General features: G+C 39.8%; 3 protein-coding genes across 6 annotated transcripts in view; 1 reads left to right on the forward strand and 2 right to left on the reverse strand.

Moving 5' to 3' along the window:
• Nucleotides 1-6,792, reverse strand: part of zcchc8 (zinc finger, CCHC domain containing 8) — a 10,984-nt gene extending 4,192 nt beyond the window's left edge. Inside the window, exons 1-14 of one of the 3 annotated variants that reach the window (XM_013914221.1) lie at nucleotides 6,541-6,792; nucleotides 6,365-6,407; nucleotides 6,195-6,269; nucleotides 5,953-6,052; nucleotides 5,114-5,191; nucleotides 4,916-5,019; nucleotides 4,726-4,791; nucleotides 4,555-4,615; nucleotides 4,336-4,472; nucleotides 3,099-3,241; nucleotides 2,860-2,975; nucleotides 1,583-1,669; nucleotides 1,067-1,187; nucleotides 109-695 (exon numbers count right to left, since the gene is read on the reverse strand). In XM_013914221.1, coding sequence (XP_013769675.1) covers nucleotides 109-695; nucleotides 1,067-1,187; nucleotides 1,583-1,669; nucleotides 2,860-2,975; nucleotides 3,099-3,241; nucleotides 4,336-4,472; nucleotides 4,555-4,615; nucleotides 4,726-4,791; nucleotides 4,916-5,019; nucleotides 5,114-5,191; nucleotides 5,953-6,052; nucleotides 6,195-6,269; nucleotides 6,365-6,407; nucleotides 6,541-6,715 — 1,893 coding nt within the window. In that variant the 5' untranslated portion in view covers nucleotides 6,716-6,792. Of the gene's footprint in view, nucleotides 1-21; nucleotides 696-1,066; nucleotides 1,188-1,582; nucleotides 1,670-2,859; nucleotides 2,976-3,098; nucleotides 3,242-4,335; nucleotides 4,473-4,554; nucleotides 4,616-4,725; nucleotides 4,792-4,915; nucleotides 5,020-5,113; nucleotides 5,192-5,952; nucleotides 6,053-6,194; nucleotides 6,270-6,364; nucleotides 6,408-6,540 lie in introns of all 3 variants that reach the window. The other 2 variants (XM_005722099.1, XM_013914219.1) reach the window with 2 other exon arrangements.
• A 2,594-nt stretch (nucleotides 6,793-9,386) lies between these two features.
• LOC102196762 (SUN domain-containing protein 3-like) lies at nucleotides 9,387-12,238 on the reverse strand. The gene is made up of 8 exons (XM_005722394.1): nucleotides 12,225-12,238; nucleotides 10,716-10,777; nucleotides 10,562-10,621; nucleotides 10,373-10,453; nucleotides 10,178-10,278; nucleotides 9,903-10,070; nucleotides 9,727-9,816; nucleotides 9,387-9,511 (listed from the first exon to the last, which is right to left on the reverse strand). The coding sequence occupies exons 1-8, from the start codon at nucleotides 12,236-12,238 to the stop codon at nucleotides 9,398-9,400; spliced, it is 690 nt and encodes a 229-aa protein (XP_005722451.1). The 3' UTR covers nucleotides 9,387-9,397.
• A 3,040-nt stretch (nucleotides 12,239-15,278) lies between these two features.
• On the forward strand, nucleotides 15,279-18,137 carry LOC102195259 (uncharacterized). 2 transcript variants are annotated; one of them, XM_005722101.1, is made up of 4 exons: nucleotides 15,279-15,560; nucleotides 16,739-16,868; nucleotides 17,087-17,220; nucleotides 17,293-18,137. In XM_005722101.1, exons 1-4 carry the CDS (start codon nucleotides 15,441-15,443, stop codon nucleotides 18,067-18,069), a joined length of 1,161 nt encoding a protein of 386 aa, XP_005722158.1. In that variant the 5' UTR covers nucleotides 15,279-15,440; the 3' UTR covers nucleotides 18,070-18,137. The 2 variants fall into 2 exon arrangements, with proteins under 2 accessions (XP_005722158.1, XP_005722160.1); XM_005722103.1 differs by having other exon boundaries at nucleotides 15,279-15,518.
• Nucleotides 18,138-19,428: the final 1,291 nt, after the last annotated feature.

The following is a 19,428-nucleotide window of genomic DNA, read 5'->3' on the forward strand; positions in this document are numbered from 1 at the left end:
GGGACTCTGAGGGGTGCTGTCCTGAGTTTTAACTAGCTCGGGACTCTGAGGGGTGCTGTCCTGAGTTTTCACTGGCTCGGGACTCTGAGGGATGCTGTCTTGGGTTTTCACTGGCTCGGGACTCTGAGGGGTGCTTTCCTGGATTTCGGCTGGTTCGGGACTCTGAGGGCTATCGTCCTTAACTTTGACTGGTCCCGGGCTTAATGACAAACCCTCTTGAACTTCCGGTTGATTTTCTTTGCTTAGGGAAGGTTCTTCAGGTTTTATTGAGTCCATTCCTTCATCCGTGTCTTCAGTTTCTGTGTCCGCGTGTGCAGATGTGGATACACTTGGTGAACTTGGTACAGGAGTTTGTGCGGCAGGTGTCTCACAGTCACTGTTAGAGGCCATGTCAGCATTTTCTAGAGCTGCCCAGATCAGTCTCTGCTGCTCCTCCAGTTCCTCCAGTGTCAGGTCATCCTCTGTTCCCTCCCCAGTCTCATCAACCACCACCCAGTCACGCCCTCGCACAGCTGGAGAGCCGTTGGTGGGAGTAAGTGGAGGTGTACCTTTAGGGAGAGGTGGGGGGGTGGGTGTAGCAGGAGGAGTGCCCTGTGGTAAAGGCGGAGGAGAACTAAAGCAAGGAGAGCCAGGAGGCAGTGGTGGCTGGAACTGGAAATCATCAGAGCTGTGAATTTGATGAGGTGTTCCTGGATCTATGAGAAGAAATAAAATAAAATCATCCACAGAGTGCTAACTGTGTATTTTTGTGCAACTGAGCTACAAATACCAAACCAAAACATTGTTTCTGTGAACTCAGCGTGATCTACTCTTGTTAAAAAAGTTATTAATTAGCAATAATCCTGGTAACAATTTACATAGAGCATTGATATACTGGCAGCAGCCAGGTCAACATGTTGGTTCAACAACAGTAAAATGAGAACTACTCATCTTTAGAAGATCCATAGTTTTTACATTCCAACTTAAAAACACAAAGTGAAGTAGGATGGATGGGATCCCAACTCTGGAAATCTAACCATTCAAGGAGAACATGAATGCAGGCTGTGACACCCAGATGTACGGTTACCTGATTCAATATCCATGTCCGAGCTCCTGTCTGGGGTCCGGTCCGGGCTAAACTTACTCCTCTTCCTCAGCTGTGGAGATGAGTCAAATTCATGTCTTCTCTTGCTGGAGGCGGCACCAGGCTGTTGGTAAGAGCAACATGCAATAAGACCAAAAAGCACGACTTTTGTTTTTCCTTTCTTAGCAACATATTTAAGTAGAAATATTGAAATCCTGTGGATTAAATGGAGGTCTGTGCAGTTGGATCAGTGTTGATTCATGCTGTAAAATGCGTAAAGGAGATTTTAAAGGATGGGTCATGTGAACACCATAAACTGTTGCACAGAGCAAAGTAACCTCAAGACAGTAGATTTTGTCCTCGATGAGAACAGTAATGGCTTAAATATCTAATCTATATCTTATTTCTAAGAATGAGCACTAATCTGCTAAATTTTGCTCAAGGTGGTGGCCGATAAAAATTTGGTTGAAGTTGAGAAGCTGCCGTTGCAAGAAGTCAGTAGGGAGCTGGGATACAGACCGTGGGAAAGAAGCTGGACAGGTAGGCTGCATAGTTTTGCTTCATGTGGCTGCTCTGCATTGGAATTGAACCATAATGCAGGAACTCCTGAAGATACAACAGAAATAAAGAAAAACTGTTATTTAACTTAATAAAAAAGACAGCAAAAAAAAAGGTCCCAGCATACTTTAATGGGTTGTAAACCATTTAAACTCCACATTTAATTGAAAATAACACAAAGACAACATAGCAAATTTGGAAACTAAAAATATGTAATCATTGTTGATGCCAGCAACATTTGTCAAAAAGTCATAAGAAGCTCATATACACCACAGTATAAATTAGCTCTTTTTAAAAATTAAAAAAACAAACAAACAAAAACAAAACACTGTACAAATTCATGAGGAAATAAAATATTTTCCCATTCTTTCAGCTCAGGGTCTTTTTAGTTGTGTTTTAACGCAATTTAGTACCTGGACTTTTATTTACTCCACAACTGTCTAGATGGCTGAAAAATGTTGCTCCTGACCCTGTGTGTGTGTTTCAGCATTCACAGGGCTGACACCCATACAAACATGGACGCTGTTTTTTTTCTGATAACTACTCAGATGGTCCCTCTCCTCATCAGAATTTAACATTTTTAGTTGTCAGATGACATGACAGGTGGCAGTCGTGTCATTTCTGTGTCCTGTTTACATTTTCAGTCAGTCAGTGATCTCCACTATAAAGCTGTGGATATTGCAGAACCGTCTGTTGGCCTGAGGATCTCAGTCATATATCTATGTGCAGCGATTTTTTTCTAGATTCACCAAATTATTTTTTGAAATCATCTTTTTTAGATGACAAACACCTCAAATTCCTTCCAATTTCACACTGAGAAAGAACCTTACATTTATTATTATTTTTCCCATGTTTTGGTTTATATTCACACAGTGAAAACCCCAATCAAATCAAAAATGTTTGTGTACTCTGCTGTGTGCCAGAATGCAAAGCATGTCTGGCTACACAAACAAATCGCAACAAAGGGGGAAACAAAGCAGAGTTTGATTTAACCAGACTAGAGAATGTAAATTTAGCTTCACAAGTACTGATCTGTTGCAATCTACCTAAAAATGTGTTGTGTTGAAATTATTCAACAAGATATTTCTAGTCTTTCATTGCGCCTTTCTTATTTTTATGACATCAAATCAACATTTAATGTTGATGGTTTTGAAACAGTACATCACATATTTACTTTTTACTGGATACCAGGCGGTACTGGAGGTCAAACATTTGAAAAGGCAGACTGCAACACTTACATCTTTCATTTTGTGTGGTGCGGCTACATTGAAACCTGGGAAATCCACCAGTTTGGAAACATCATATGACAGGTTTTGTGAATTAGTGTTGTCAGTTACAGTGCCATCACTTGATGCTGTAAGAGAGAAAAAAACATCCTCTATAATCTGTGCAGACTGCAGAAGCTTTTATTTTTCTACTTACTCTGTTCAACAAAGAAAACAAATTGTGAAGCTGTTTAGTTCTTTTTCAAACTTACCATTTCCGTCATACAGTGATAAGCCAGAGTTTTCCATCTCTGCCTCTTTGAGCCAACCTGGTGGGTAACCTAGCTGCCTCATGCGATAGATCAGAGGAGGTAGGGTGTTCTCATCAATGCCCAGAGCTGTCAGCAGCTCCTCACTGTTTAACAGCACAACACAGTAAATAAATCAAATGAAAAATTAAAAGACTAAAAATTACACTTGTCTAAGGTGACATAGAGACCAAAACCATGTGATCTACATGCCAAATATCTTTGGTATAAACTAACTAACGGATGAAGCCTTTGGAGTACGAATGTGAGATAGAAAGCACTTACCGAGAAAAAGCTTAGAAAAAAGTACTTGTGTGAATGGGTGAATAAAGCAAGTTGCGCTTTCAGTGCTCAGAGAGTGTAGAAAAGCGCTTTAAAAGAAAAAGTCAATTTACTGCCAATGTTGCTGAAACTGCAACCTCTCAAGAACAACAGGCTCACAGGGCGCCAGTAGCAGCGAGCCAAAAGCAGTCTTGGGTGTGGTTACGCTTTCAGAAACCCAAATGTATTAAAGGACATGCAGCTAACTGCAGCAAGTCTACCACCAGCATGCAAGAAGCTGAAGCCAAGGATTATGATTCAGAAACTCTGAGTGAGACACTGACAGCTTCTTCTTCATGTAATTAATTTGGTAGAAAAACAGATGTAAACAGAACAAATATTACACTGTCAGACAAAGAACCTGGAAGCTGCTGTGGTTGTAAAATGTTGTAAATACAATACATTTTTAAAATTCAACTGAGAAGTACAGACTTATTTCAACATGAGTACTGAAAAAGGTACTGTTGCAAACATAAACCTTAGGACAATAACGTTGGGCAATTTTCACCCATATGATGAAAAAAGATCGCTTAGTGGTCATTTCCAAGGGAATTCATAATCATAATAAAATGTAACAGGGGTCATTCTTTCCCCTCTTATATCTTATTTTGTTTCTCTCTCCCACAGTTGTCAGTTTGCAGGGAGACTGTGCCTTAACCATTTTTCATTTTTACGATTTTTTTCCCCCCATTAATGATTCCCAAATTTTGACCCTTTATTTATTTTAAATTGAGTCCCCAGATAACACTTTTTTTTTCATTTTATGAAATGAGGTACGTAAATATAACCCTGTAAAATATGCACTTTTGCAACATTATGTAATTAAATTAAAATTGTGAGTAAATAAAGATGTGTGGAGAGTAAAAAAAAAAAGTCCTGCCTCATGACTCCAGGCTTGTATTTGGCAAACCGCTCCTCCACTTCATCAGCATGGTATCTCTGGTTACTCTGCATGGCTTGGTTGTTGCTCTGATTGAACTCCTTTCTTCTCTCATTAATTGCAGCCATGTCTTTAGGCTAGGAGAGAAAAAATACATTCTTATATTAAATTATGTTCTGTCCTTGTATTCATCCTGGATTAGCAGATCATTAATGGTACCTTGGGACAATCTCTCAGCTGGTGACTGCTTGAACCACAGTTGAAACACATAGACTTGGGTCTACAGTGAACAGAGCAGAGACAGAATCATTATACATTATAAATTCCACCCAGCACACAAACAAAGAAGAGTTGTAAACAGGAAAAGCTATGGAATTTTTGTAGTCTTACCTTTTGTCTTTCATTTCTATTTCCTGGCCATCAGTTCCAATGACTTGGTTGAAGACTTGCTGATAACTTTGCAGCAATTCAGGAAGCTATAATGCATTTGTCTACACAGCTGTGAATTTTTAAAACTTAATAAATCTGACTACAGCACTTCATAGGCAATAAATGTTTAATTTATTCATGTTAAAGATACGTTGGGACATCCCATCCATCGGTCAGCTGGGGGTTTTCATTTACCAGAGGCTGTCCAAGTTTATCAACACTGAAAGTAGTGAAATATAAGACACTCCCAACAACCTAAAACAAAAACATAACACAATAAGTTACTACTTGTGAGCCTACACATCTCGTTTTCAGTGTGTTTGAATGAGAAATAACAGCATGTGCTCACTTTAAAGGCTTCTGTTGTTGTTCTCACACTACTGGAAGACATCATCTGTGGATCTTCGTCCAAAGCAAAAGCGGAATTCTTTATAGAGGGAGAAATATGTATTTTTAAACAGAAACTTCATTGTGATATTGAAAATATTTACAATAGTAATATACAGTGCTGTGAAAAAGAATTTTCTCCCTTCGTGACTTGTTTTTTTTTTTTTTTGCAGATTTGTCTGTCACATTTACATGTTTCAGATCATGAACGACTTTATAAGACAATGAAAACCTGAGTAAATGCAAAATGCTATTGTTAAAGTTATGTTTCTGATAATGAAGTCAAAAAGAATTTCTAAACTTACCTGTGTAGAAAACTAAAACGCCCTCACCCCTTGCAAATGTAAAATTAATCGTGCCTTTCTGTCTTTGTAGACAGACACATGTATTTAATTTTCAATGATTTATTACAGGTATTTGCCGTATTATCAGTAACAGACTGGATGTTATTGCCAGCTTGACCCCATTTAATGACAGACTGACAGCATACCAACTTAGTCTTATAGCAACATTAATGGTAGGTTGTAATGACAGGGTTAGCATACCAGCAAAAAAAGTGTATTTTGTTGGGGTTTTTTTTTTTTTTTTTTACAATATTACCCCATCAGCCTTTTACAGCTTATATGTCAAAAAGTGATAAATTACAATATGTGCTATTGTAATGTTAAAAAATCTGAACAATGTCATATTTTGAGTGACGTATTGTGGTAATATTCCATCATGTTGAGTCTGGTGATTTTCACCTCTAACAAATAGACACAAAAAAACTTCTTCACGGCTCTGTATATTCTAGGTACACACCTGAGGTTTGATGTTAAAGGAGGACCTCCTTTCAACGTCTGGTTTATGGTGCCTCAAAATCACACTGCAGATGCAGTCTTCAATTTCCTGGCGACACGTCCTAGCAGGGTGATTAAAAATTGTCATTCATATGTTGTGAATGGATCTAAACTGAACATGTTGTTAATAAATTACCGTAGATGTAATAATTTCACCAACAAATACATAAAAACTTACTTAAAATATAAAGAATTCTGACTTACTTTGATATGATGTTGTTTGTATAAAGGACCTGAAGAAGAGGCCCGTCGGTGTTAACATCTTCAACAGTGACGCCGCTGTAGTGTTGGAGGAGGGAAAACATCGCAGGATCACGGTTGGCGAACAGTTTCGTTTCATTTGAAATGATCATTATTGGGTGTCTACTAGTTACCTTGGTCGCGTCAGGAGGCTCATTTTCCTTCGTAATATTTTATGTGGTCTGGGAATTAAAGAAAAATGACAAGTTCTGCAGAAAAAGGACTGTTAGAAGTCATTTCTTGGTTGTGTTTTGGTTGCATCCTATGCTAGCAAATTTAAGCTAGTGCTAACAAACTGCCACAAGGATATTCTCCTCAGTGAGTCTCTGGATGTAATCGTCGCACTCCTCCAGCCTGCTCCGGAGCTCGCTCCTCTCGTCCTGCTCTTCATCATCATCTGTGAACCGAATGTGCGTCGTGACCGGGGGAGCAGGCTCATCGAGCTGCTGAAAGAGCTCACTGTCCCCAAAATCAACTTCAGCCATACCTGGCGCTACCCGATCCGTATGCGGAAACACGACATATCGTGCGCATGCGCAAAATGTGATCGCTCCTGATACTTTCACAATAAAACTACTGAACCGTCACGTAACTGATGTACGTAAAACCACTAATTTTATTTGTTTTTAACTTGCATTCACAGCGTAAAGTAACCCTAAATAAAAATATAAATAAATTGGATTACTACATATCTCTGAAGATAAATACAAATAAAAAAAACTCCAGGAATAAACTTGAATTAAAAAGTTTTTTTTTCTTTTCTTATGGACTCAAATAAGTTTTGCTGAAAAACTGAATATGGAACAAGCAAAGCTTAATACTAAACAATATATATATATTAGCTGTATAATACCAGTAGGCCAGCTCTAATAGTAATTTGGTATGGCTTCAAATTTGGCCCACGGGCCAGAGTTTGGCACCTATGATTTAAATGGACAAGTCATTTTTTTGAACTGAGGAGACCAGTTGCTCGACCTTTGGGAAAGGATTATCCCATTGTTATATATAAACCTTTCTGATGTCAGTTTTGACAAGACTCCCAATAGAACTGGCTGAGATGTCAGTATTTGTCAGTATGTATGTCAGTATTTTTATTTATAAATCACCTAGAGCTCCAAGCCATGACAGTGTCTCAGAATTTACACGTGTTTTACGGATGTTTGTGTTTTAGAGAGGTAGGCACATATGTACCTCTTTCCTGGTTGGACATGTTGGCACTGATTTTAGAGCAGTTCTTATGTTGTTGTATTGTGTGCTATGGATTCAGCACTGAAGCAGATGCTGAGTAGCAGACCTAGTTTGACTGAGCAAACTCACTGCAATTTTTTTGTTTTTTGCCTAGACAACAACACTGTGATCAAGATGAAAAACAAAACAAAATAACATTTGCATCTTTTCTCAGTTTATCTATTAAATATATTACTCTTTTACAGGTCCAGCCAAGGAGTTCCTGCTTAATCTGTGAATGAGTAATACATCTGTGAATAAGTGAGTTGAGTGACTGAGCTGACTGTCTCTGTGTGGGATCAGATAGTAGAAGGAGATGTTCTCTGTCCCTCCTGGTGGTGCCTGAAGAACTATAGGAAATATGAATGTGGGATGAAATGAGGGAACATCACCTTGCCTGAAGTCTTTGTGTCTTGACGCACACTTGCTGTCATGGTGTGACTGGGCTCAAAGCTCTCACTGGGTGTCTTTGGTTGAAGGATGTAGTGTCTTGTATCCTTCTCATCTGAGGGATCGTCCATTAGCCTACATCAGGAGGCTCCACAATGCTGCAGCCAAGTGGCTGCAACCCAGCCCAATGGAGGGGGAAGTTAAGCTGCTGAACATGCTGACACTGCAGCAGTTCATGGAGGGGCTCCCAACAGGAAAAGCAGAGAGGGTCTGCTGTTATCGGCCAGTGAACCTCGAGCTGGCTGTGACGCTTGCTGAGGATCACTTGGCAGCACGGCAGACCCTGGTCCAACCAAACCCTGGTTTGACCTGTGGCTTTTCTGGAGGCAGAGAGGGTGGAGGTTAGGTTTGTGAATGGCGACATCCCATAGTGCCACTGCAGGTCTTGTTTGAGTGGATTGGCATGGATCTCATCGAGCCATTTCAACGCTTTGTATTAGTGGCGGATGTGTAATCTGGTGGATTATGCAACATGATATCCCGAAGCACTGCCGCTGTGCACCATTTTGGCAAAGAGTGTAGTGCAGGCCCAGTTTCAGATCATCTCATGAGTCAGCATCCCGAAAGAGACAATGACTAACCAGGGCACATTATTCATGTCTCACACATTAAAGGAACTGTACGAATTACTGAGAATTAAATCTGTTTAGACTGTTCTGTTCATGTTTGGGAGATTAACACAGGAGCAGGTATCATTTGCCCATCGTTTTCACTCTTAGCTGCTGTTTTTTTTCTTTATTGAGAAAAGAGACAAAACACTCCATCCCCGTATTGACTACTGCACCCTTAACCAGATTACAGTTAAAAACAAGTTCCACTACCTCTTCCTTTTTCCACCTTTGAACTCCTGCAGGGTACGTCCATCTTTTCCAAACTGGAAATGCTTACCATCTGGTTAGGATTCGTGAGGGCAACAAATGGAAAACAGCCTTCAACACCCACCTTGGGTATTTAAGGTGCCTGGCGATGCTGTTCGTCCTCACAAATGTCCCAGCCTTTTTCCTAGCTCTTGTTAATGATGTCCTCAGGAATTTTATTTTATTTTTCTTGTTATTGTCTGCCTTGACGACATCTTGATTTTTTTCTAGAACCCTCAATGAGCAACAGAGCCATGTCTGGCAAATTCTCCACAGACACCTGGATTATAGGCTCATTGTGTTAAAGTCAGTCTACTGAATGGATCTGATCCTGGAGGTCTGCCCAACTATCTGTATGTTCCTACTTCAGCTCAGTCTAAGGTATTGCATTGAGAACACACAGCAAAATTTAACTCAGTAGTTAAATTAACTGCTTATAAGTTCATAGCAAAGGAAATTTCGGTGATCTAATCTGAAAAAATATGTTGCACCATCACTCAAAATAAGATGGTCCCCACTCCTCCTGCAGGTCTCCTCAGACCCCTGCCTGTACCTGGGCAGCTGTGAGCCCCCAGAGCCCAAGAATTGGTCACTCACTTACTACCCAGCTAACACAGTCATTCAAATCATTTATTAGGTAAAGAGTTTGCCATGGACCCTAAAATTATACAGGCAGGGGAAGTCTTGATCTCCAGAGTTCCACTCAATCCTAAGCTTCACATATCTGAAGATGCTGTTGTTTGTATACTGTTGACAAATGAGAGAGAGGTGGTAATGAAAAGAACCAACCAGGTTGAAAAGTAAATGCTATATAACATTGTGCCGTAGTAGCCCCTCCCAGACCAGCTGTCAGTGCATCCCAGTAAATTTTGTCATCAGTTTTTTCTTATTTGGTTACAAATTGAGCCCATCAAAAACAGCATGACTGAAAGAGCTCTAATATGTTTTTGTGTTGTACTCACTGGTAGGTTGAAGGTCTGAAATTCTCTTCCTTGGCTGTCATATAGGAAAGTTCCCAAAAAGGTCCCTTCTGCCCCTATGGTCAACATTCCCTTGAAGAAGAAGAGAGGTTTTGGTGAGAATTATAATACAAAAAAACGTGAAATCTTTAGACTATCAACAAAATCATGTCACTCACATAGGCAGAAAACACTCTTGGGGCGCTTTTTTTGGTTCCATCGGGCGACTGGTGTTTTCGGAGATGTCCCAGTGTCAGGGCAGTGATGGAGACTGGGTGGAACAGTGAGATGATTACACTCTGACCTGCCAGGGGCCAGCAGTTCCCTGCAGGCACAGGCAAATATTCCTGAGGAAAGAAAATTAATTATTACGCTGCCCAGAGTTCATAAATGTAAACTTTTTCTCCATGTTATATCACTCTGAATCCTGCTGTGCAAACTATGTCATTCTTACTTGGATTACTCTCCTACTGGCCCTGGAGGGGTCCACCCACTGCATACATTTGCGCACAGAGTTCTCTGTCCATGAGGAAACCCCGCTTTGGATCATGGCTCCTGAATTCACACAAATCACAGACAAATTATTTGTTTTCTTTGTGTACATTCATGTATAAATGATGATGAGACAGATGAAGATGGCGATCTTTACCTTGAGATTCAAAAATTGGCTGAGTGTCTGCTGTTTCTGCTTCTTTTTTGCTGTTTATGGAAATTGTGCAGCTCACAATTCCTAAGAGACACAAAGTAGAGAGGCTAGGGGTGGATGTGAGGACAAATGGGCCAGGTTTTACTTGTGTGTTAGGAAGGATTGTCTGACAGAAAGTTCTGACTCACTCACCAAAAGTCAGAAGGGGCAGCAGTAAGAAAGCGGTGATGGTCTTTAAAAGTCTTGTTTTGTCTGCAAAGAGAGAACCACAGGGGAGTTTACAGTCTGATAACAGAATCTTCTTCTCTCATTCTAAATGATGTTAAAATTGAGTAGTGGTCCTTACTTTGCTGTATGCGAGGGTTCATAAAGGGACCTCGTCTCCTATGTTTTCTCCGACGGAAGACCCTAAAAGATGACACACAAGTTTAAAGACTTATTCTACAGGTGAAGATTTACACCGTCGGTACGCCTGAGGATGTTTTATCCAGAATGTAGCGTGCAGTCCCAAAAGCATCCACACACATACTTGTATGAGGTCTCTTTATATGAAATATTTGGAGCTCCGTCTTCCCTATAATAGCCTGACTCCTGCAGGCGGAGGCTTCTTCGTGCCATCACTGTAAAATGGCAGAAAGACAGAAAATGATCAGTGATTCACTCTTTAAACACAAGATGCATTCATCACTATGTAAAATCAAAAATTATTATTAAAAGCTGTTTACTTTCTCTACTTAGAATCATTCAATATATTTAACATCCTAAGACCTGGCCTCCACATATGTGCACACAACACATTTTGGGTTGTCTAGACCAAAATGCAAAATTTTGCTCTACAAGGGGCTGATATCCACTTATGAGGACATTATACTGCCATTGAGATTTAAAGTGAATGTCCTCATATGTGGATCTCATTTTTCTCAGAAACAAAATTCAGGTCGAAACAAACAAAAAAAAAGCAATTCTTTGTTTTGACAGCCCAAATAACAAAGAGAAATTAAAAAGGCATGCCATGAAAGAGTTCAGGTCTTAGGAGGTAAAACAAAGCTTTGCATCTCTGCTGCAATAAGTCTTTAAAGCAATGTGCACCAAGCTCATACCTTTAGGGATCAGGTGTTCACCTGTCTCTGGTTGATCTTTAGTGGATCAGTGTATGCTTGTCGTTTTTTCTCTCTCTCGCTGCAATCACAGGTATCTGAGTATGCTGAGTATGCTGAATGCTGCAAACACGAAGGTTTACTAATAAATTTATTTTTTTTCAAATCCAATAACATTCTGTCTGACGCAGTTGCCATGGAAGCACGTGTAAACACTGTCAGCAGAGTTGCTATAATGCGTCATTTTTTCACGTCACCTGTCACCCGCAACTTTTTCCCTCTTAAAAAAATGCACGTTACCAATGCAGTGCTTAACACTCTAAACTGGTGTTGATTTAACTGTGGCATCTCTCCTTTGTCTCCCAGTAGACATGATTTAGGTGATCTGGGCAAATTACAAGGTATCCATCCTTGCATATAATTCAATACACTGTTCCAAACTGGAAAAAACGGCCGGCATTCCCAGAGGGCGTGTATCAGTACCTTTACTTGTCGACATTTCCAACACAAGTCTTCTCTACCAACACCCATTCTACACAGCGCTGAAGGAGTATAATAATATATATTAAGAATTTTGTGCTGCATAAATCCCTCCTTATCTATCGGGTTACTTTCGTGTGTTATTGTAACTCTTCCTTTTAAACAGTTTCTTATTTGTAAATACTTCCAAATACTTCCAAAAATGGCAATAGCGCTCCAAACGAAACTTATTTGTAATATTCTCATATGACTCAAATAAGTCACAACAGTTCTGATACCTCTTCTTAGCCATTGTGCCCAGTAAACAGTCTCCTTACCAATTTTTATTTTAAGATTATCCCACAAGGTGGCATACTTTTGTACTAAGGAACAAGTTTATATTTTTATGCACGTCCAACCACACCATTTTTGAAATTTCAAAATAGGATTTTGCATCTTACCCTCTTTATTTACTTTTTGTGATAAAATATAAATTGGTGTGGATGGAGATGCAAGCTCTTGTTTTATTAAAATCCAATCTATATCGGTTTTCATTGCGCAATGTTTGCCTAATCTAGCCATTTTTAAAAGAGATGCTATAATACTCTATATTGCCTAGGTCTATTCCCTCTTCTTTTTTTTGGTTGGGAAAGTCGATTAATGTTAATAAGGGTTTCGAACCCTTCCAAAGAAAATCTTTTATCATATTATTATAGCTTTGGAACATCTGTCGCGGGATACACATGGGCAACATTCCTGTATAATAGCTGATGACTGTTGATATAACCATGTTTACTGTTTACTTTTCCCCACAATGTCAAACTAGTTTACTCAATTTATCCAAATTTTTATTGATTTTGCTTATTAATTTTCCCACACTGTTAGCCATAATATCCTCAATATTTGGGTTCAATTCAATTACAACACACTTCATTCCTTTGTCCACCCACTTAAAGTTAAAGCCCAATATTAGGTTATGGCTACAAGTTTGGGAAACTGGCATCGCCTCTGATTTATGCCAATTAACTTTGTACTCCAAAAACAGTGAATAATTATCAGTCACCTCTAATAGTGTTGTGATATAATTAGCAGGGTCTTGGCTTAATACCAGAACATCATCTGTGTACAGGAACAATTTGTGTTCTCTACCTCCCCCAAATACACCTTTAATCTCTGCATTTTCTCTCATTTGAATAGCTAATGGCTCTGAAAAGATGGTAAATAGAAGTGGACCTAAATTACATCCTTGACGTGTTGATCTAGAAATACTCAAAAAAGGAGAGAGTACCCCATTCGTAAATACAGCTGCTTCTGGCCTCAAATATATGGTTCTAATCCATCTGCAAAAGTTGTCGCCTAATTCAAATTTTTCCAGGGTCCTAAACAGATATCTCCACTCCACCGTATCAAGTCCTTCTGTGCATTTAAATATGGAGCCATTACAGGATTTGTGTCTATTCTTGATAAACCCTACTTGATCTTTATGAATAATTTGTGGTAGTACAACCTCCAGCCTCATTGTTAATACTTTGGATAGAATTTTGTAATCCACATTGATTAAATTTATTAGTCTGTAATTGCCTGGATCCGTTAAATCTTTGTCGCCTTTGGAATTAGTGATATTATGGCCAGATTAAAACTTGCAGGGAGCCGTCCATATTCAAAGGCTTCATGTAATACTTAATTAAAAATGGACGTAGCAAATCTCTAAATCTCTGGGTTTAGCAAATCTCTAAACCCAGCAGAGTTTTGTGATAAAACTCTGCTGGGAGGTCATCTATTCCTGGTGACTTTCCAGCTTTCATTGCACAGATCCTTCCTTTACTTTGCCTCTGTTAGGGGAGTTTGCAATTTGTCAGAATTGGAATATTCTTAAATGCCTAAGTCAGCCACCTGATCTTATCCCAGTTGAGCATACATTTCACTTGTTGAAGACAAACTTTGAACAGAAAGGCCCACAAACAAACAGCAACTGAAAGCCGCTGCAGTAAAGGCCTGACAGGGCATTAAAAAGGAGGAACCCCAGCATCTGGTGATGTCCATGAGTTCAAGAACTAGGCTGTCATTGTAAGTAAAGGGTTTTTTTTTTAACCAAGTATTAGAAATGGACATTTATTTTTCTGTTATTTAATTTGTCAATTACTTTGAATCCCCTGAAATTAAGGGATTGTGTTAAAAACGCTTTAGCTCTTCACATTTTTATGCAATCTTTTCATTCAACACACCAACTAGTTAAAACTGCAGGAATGTCTTAAAGACATAAAGACCTGGATGACTAAACTCTCTGAAGAGCCTTCAGTTGATCCAAAATGCTGCAGCAAGAGTACTGACAGGAACTAGAAAGAGAGAGCATATTTCTATATTGCACTCTCCTTTCTCTGTTTAATCTGTAATCAAATTTATAATCCTGTTCCTCACATACAAGGTGTTGAATAATCATTCCCCATCTTAATGACCCTATTGTACTGTATCACCGCTGACAAGCTCTTCATTCTCAGACTGCTGTTTTACTTGTGGTTCATAGAGCATTTAAAAGTAGAATGGGAGGCACAGCCTTCTTCAGCTTTCAGACCCCTCTTCTGTAGAACCAGCTCTCAGTTTGGATTCAGGACACAGACGCCGTCTCTGCTGTTAAGATTAGATTTAAAACTTTAATAAAGTGTATACTTAGGACTGGATCCGGTGACCCTGAATCCTCCCTTAGTTACACTGCAATAGGTGTTGGCTTCTAGGGGATGCATTGAGTGTTTCCTCTTCAGTCACCTTTCTCACTCACTATGTGTTTATACATCTCTCTGCATTTGATTATTAGCTATTAAACAATGAATACATATTACCAACTCTGTTATTAGTAATTATGCCACAAACATCAAAGACAAATCCTTATATGGTTGGAACAGAACCATGTAAGGATTTGTCTTATAATAATTTAAAGTTAGACCAAACAACATAAAAAAAATAAAAACTAAAGACCATGAGTTATTGATTTTTTTTTACCTGTCCCAGTTTCTCCAGTAATGTACAGCATTCATTTGTTGATTATTTATCAAACATAAAATTCTCACCCTTTTATTCTGCTTTTAAAAAAAGAAAAGAAGAAAAAAGATAGTGGTTTATATTTTAAAACACTGTCGCCAAAAGAAAAACAAAGACTTCTTGTGGAATTCATATTCATTTTCTTTTATATATTTTTTCTCATTAATGCAGTTGTACTGTGTATTTTTCCAATTTGTTTTGCAGGAAAGTATTTTAAAGAGGAATTAGATAAAGTTAAAAGCGACACCAGCCAGGAAACGGCTCTTTCTAATCTGTAGCGATGACAGGAAGTACGTAAAAGTTCGCGCATGTGTAAAGCAAACCTTACCCTGCGAGTCATCGCTGAGGGTTTAAAGCATATGTTTTTGTTTCTGTTTCGTGTGCAGTCATTTGTGTTGATCTTTTTATTACTTTGATTTGCAGTGACTCTTCCCGCAGGAACATTTCTATGGGACAGCACTTAATTGAGACTTCCAGTAATGTCAGGTTGCTCGGTTATCCCTCTGACGTTACCGCAGCGGGACGGGGGCGCGAGGAGGATTCGTTTCATTCACCTGGTGGGTCTGACATCGTTCAGACTGACAGAGAGCACCAAACAGGTGAGTTAATGGTTCACAGGTAGTCCAAGAGGGTGATGTATTACCACCAGCATAATAAACACATCTCCTTACTTGCAGGACGGTCACAGACTTTCTAATTGGATAGTGATAAGTAATGTTTAACAAATAAGTACTGTAGCTAACTAAAACCAAAAAACAGCTTAGTAAAATAAATAAATAAATAAAGCTTGACTAATACTATACTGCAGTTTTACACTCACCGGGCATTTTATTAAGTACACCTTACTAGTACTGGGTTGGGCCTACTGTTGCCTCCAGAGCCAGCTTAAATCTTTGTGGCACAGATTCAACAAGGAGCTGGGTACCTTCCTCTGAGATTTTGATCACACAAAGCTCCTGCAGATTTGTCGGCTGAACATCCATGATGTGAATCTCCTGTTCCAGGACATCCTCCTGGACTTGGACCTGGTGGCTGTGGCGGCCATGTGTGTACAGTGAACTCATTTTCGCTGCCAGTTTGAGATTATTTGAGCTTTGTGACATGCTATGTTATCCTCCTGGAAGCAGAAAATGGGTACACTGTGGTCATAAAAGCTGGACATGGTGAGCAACAATACTCAAGTAGCCTGTTGAAATTCTGTTCAGTTGGCACGAAGAGTCCCAAATTAAACTTTGCTCCACCCAAACCCGCAAAATGTAGCGTCAGTTTCCTTTTCTTAGCTGACAGGAGTGACACCCAGTGTGGATTTCTTCTGCTGTAGTCCATCTGCTAAAAGCCTCAACATGTTGTCCATTCGGAGATGCTCTTCTGCATAATTTAGGTGGGATGAGTGGTTGTTTGAGTGGTTCTTGCCTTCCTGTCAGCTGAAAAATCAAAAGTCTGGCCAGACTACTTTGACCTCTGGCATCAAGACATTTTCACCCAGAGAAATTCTCTGTAAAAACATGTTTGTGTGGCTAAAATCCCAACAACCATGTCACATTCAAAGTCACTCAAATCATGTTTTTTCTCCATTCTGATGCTCGCGTTGAACTTCAGCGGGTTGTCTTGGTCATGTCTACATGCACAAATGCACTGGGGTGCTGGCATGTCATTGGCTTATTATAGACTCGCATTAATGAGCAGTTGAGCATGTATACCATTAACATGGTCAGGCAGTGTACGTTATTGTCAGGCTTTATACGGCGGTGGCTTATATTCATCCTCTCTGTTTCAGGGTTCAACGATTCCGCTCTATTTGGGAGCCGATCTCCTCTCAAAGACCGATGTGCGTACAGAAAACCATCCAAGACACCATGCCAAGTTTGCCAAGAAAGGCCTTGCAACAAAAATAACTTTTTCCTCAGGTAAAATACAGACATACCAGTGGAAGTTAAACATTAACTACACCTGTGCCTCTAAAACCACGGGGTGGGTGTAGACAATCAAATGAAATAAATATGACTAGGGGGAAATAAACATAGACAAGCTCATGCTATCGCATTGATATGCACCTTATTTTTAGGTAAAAGTCACCCACCAGGACAGACACATTATCACACTGATCCCCCTGATTGTGTTCAAGCTTTCAGGTTTCACGGCTTGAAGGTACCCTCTGCAAATAACAGCCTGTGGTTCTACAGCATTCAGGGACTTTTTCGAGTAGCCTTTGAGTTGTACAGTAAGCAAGATCAGCTTGCTGTGCTGGAGAATTTCCAGGTAAACATCATGTATACGTGATAATTTTATTTTTCTGTCACAATGCATGTTTTAATCACATCTGTCCCCTAGGATGTCTGGAAAGCACAGATCAGTGACAGCCCTCTGGAAGTGAGTTACAGCCTCAGCGTGCAGCTGGACCCTTCAGGGTCGCTCAGCCAGCGTGACTCACAATCAAAGGGTGTAATATCACAGCCTCCTTATTGCCAGGCTGACAAGGACGTGGTAGATGTTAGTAGCATGGACACTGCTGACACATCAGCAGATCATGATTATTGTTCTCTTCCCAAGCAGAGCTTACAATCTGAGCAAAGAGAAGTAGTGATATCCACAGTGAGACAAAAATTGCACCGCTTGGATGAACAGTTCTCCTCGGAGCCTCGAAGCTGCTCAGAGCAGCTGGAGACGGTCTTGCTGCTTTTGGAGAACATTGATCGCTACATAAATGGGAGACTTGAAGAAAAAGATGCGACGGAGATTGTGCTGGCTCTGCTAAAGGCCAAAGACTGGGGCCCAGTGTATTCAAGCAGCCTGCTCACTTGTATAGGACGTTGGCTTGGCCAGCAGTTTCATGCAGCCAACAGCAGCATCAGCCAGAAGGTGGAGGGCTTTAAACTTCAGCACATTGAGCGCATCAGCGACCTGCCACCTGCTGAGGAACTAGCCACAGAGCTGTTCCCTGAAGCGATGCGGACGCTGCTGCTTCACTGGATGGGCTTAAGTGAGGACTTCAGCCTTGAAAAGAGACGCAGCGAATACCCAATCCTGCTCCTCATCCTCGAGTTTGCCAACCACAACCTCATCACTGGCGTAGCTCATGTGTTGTACTCCAGTCTTATATGCAGGTAAAAGTGTCAACATAAGACCTGTTTTTCAACGGAACAACGTTTTATATTCAAATAAAGGTTTATTTTGTGCGTGTGTGTACATTACTATACATATGACTCCTCTTAGGTTGGGTAAGGTTCAGTATTAGCAAAAACATTTGTTACACAGTACCCTGCAAAAATCTCCAGATTCTCATTTCTTACTTTTGCTAGGAAAAGAGATATGGGTGGAGATTGATCAAAACACACCATCTAATATAGAAAGAACAGTGGCTGAGATCCAAACAAGCTTAAAGTCAGTATCTGGTTATGACCACCTTTATTAGTGTTTCATTGTGTTTTTACTGTCTAGGTATGTTTTTGCTGCATTGACAGTGTGCTTGGGGTCACTGTTATGCTAAAAAAATAAAACCTCTGACCATCAGATATTTCCAGGTGGTATTGAGTGGTGGATCAAAATCTGACTGTACTTTTCTGGGTTCACAGTTCAATCAGTTTTGATTAAATCTCTGGCACCACTGGCTGAAATGCAGCTCCATGACAGAGCCTCCACCATGTTTTACACACAGTAGCAGAAGATACAGTTGTACCTCTCTTCTGAACTTCTCTGTATATCGTGACGATGATTTGAACCAAAAATGTAAAATATGGATTCATCTCTCCATCAGACCCGTTGTCACTGATTTTCAGGTACTGTTTATCTGCTGTGGGCTAGTTTTTGGGTTTTTAGGTCCTCCACTTGTCCAGTTTCTTCTGATTTATTTTATTGATACAATGCACACCATCCTGAGACATGCCAGGTTCATGGCTAAAGGTTCTTTGGGAATCACCTTGGTGGTGTAAACATTATTTTTGAAACACGTTACGATCCAACCAGATCACATAAAAGGAAATGCTGTGACGTGTTCTAAAACTTTTTTAAGACACAAAATGTATTTATTTGAAACACATTAAAAAGTACAAAAGAACATTTGAAACACATTTACTCCTCCCCACTCGGGGAGGACCACATGCCGGTTGTTGTGTTTCTAGCACACAACAACCGGCATGTGGTACCAAGGTTATTACCGTTAACGAAATAACGAAAACTAGAAGTGAAAAAACATTTTCATTAACGGAAATAAAAATAAAAAGGAGACTTTGTGAAAAAAGGAAAACTAACTAAAACCGTAATGAATGTTTACAAAACTAACTAAAATTAACTGAATTTATAACGAAAATAGTCTAGGGTGAAAATGAAGTTTAGTTTCCAGGTTTTTTCTTGCTGTGTCTCATTATGCCAGCAGGTGGCAAGTACGTTAAAGGCAAATAGGCAGAGCGGTTAGTGCTACGTTTGTGCAGATTTGTGCAGGTAAAATTAGCGTTTGTGCTGCTACGGTTT

The sequence above is a fragment of the Pundamilia nyererei genome, unplaced genomic scaffold (genome assembly GCF_000239375.1).
Source record: "Pundamilia nyererei isolate P.nyererei 1_Seehausen unplaced genomic scaffold, PunNye1.0 scaffold00006, whole genome shotgun sequence".
NCBI classification, from domain to species: domain Eukaryota; kingdom Metazoa; phylum Chordata; class Actinopteri; order Cichliformes; family Cichlidae; genus Pundamilia; species Pundamilia nyererei.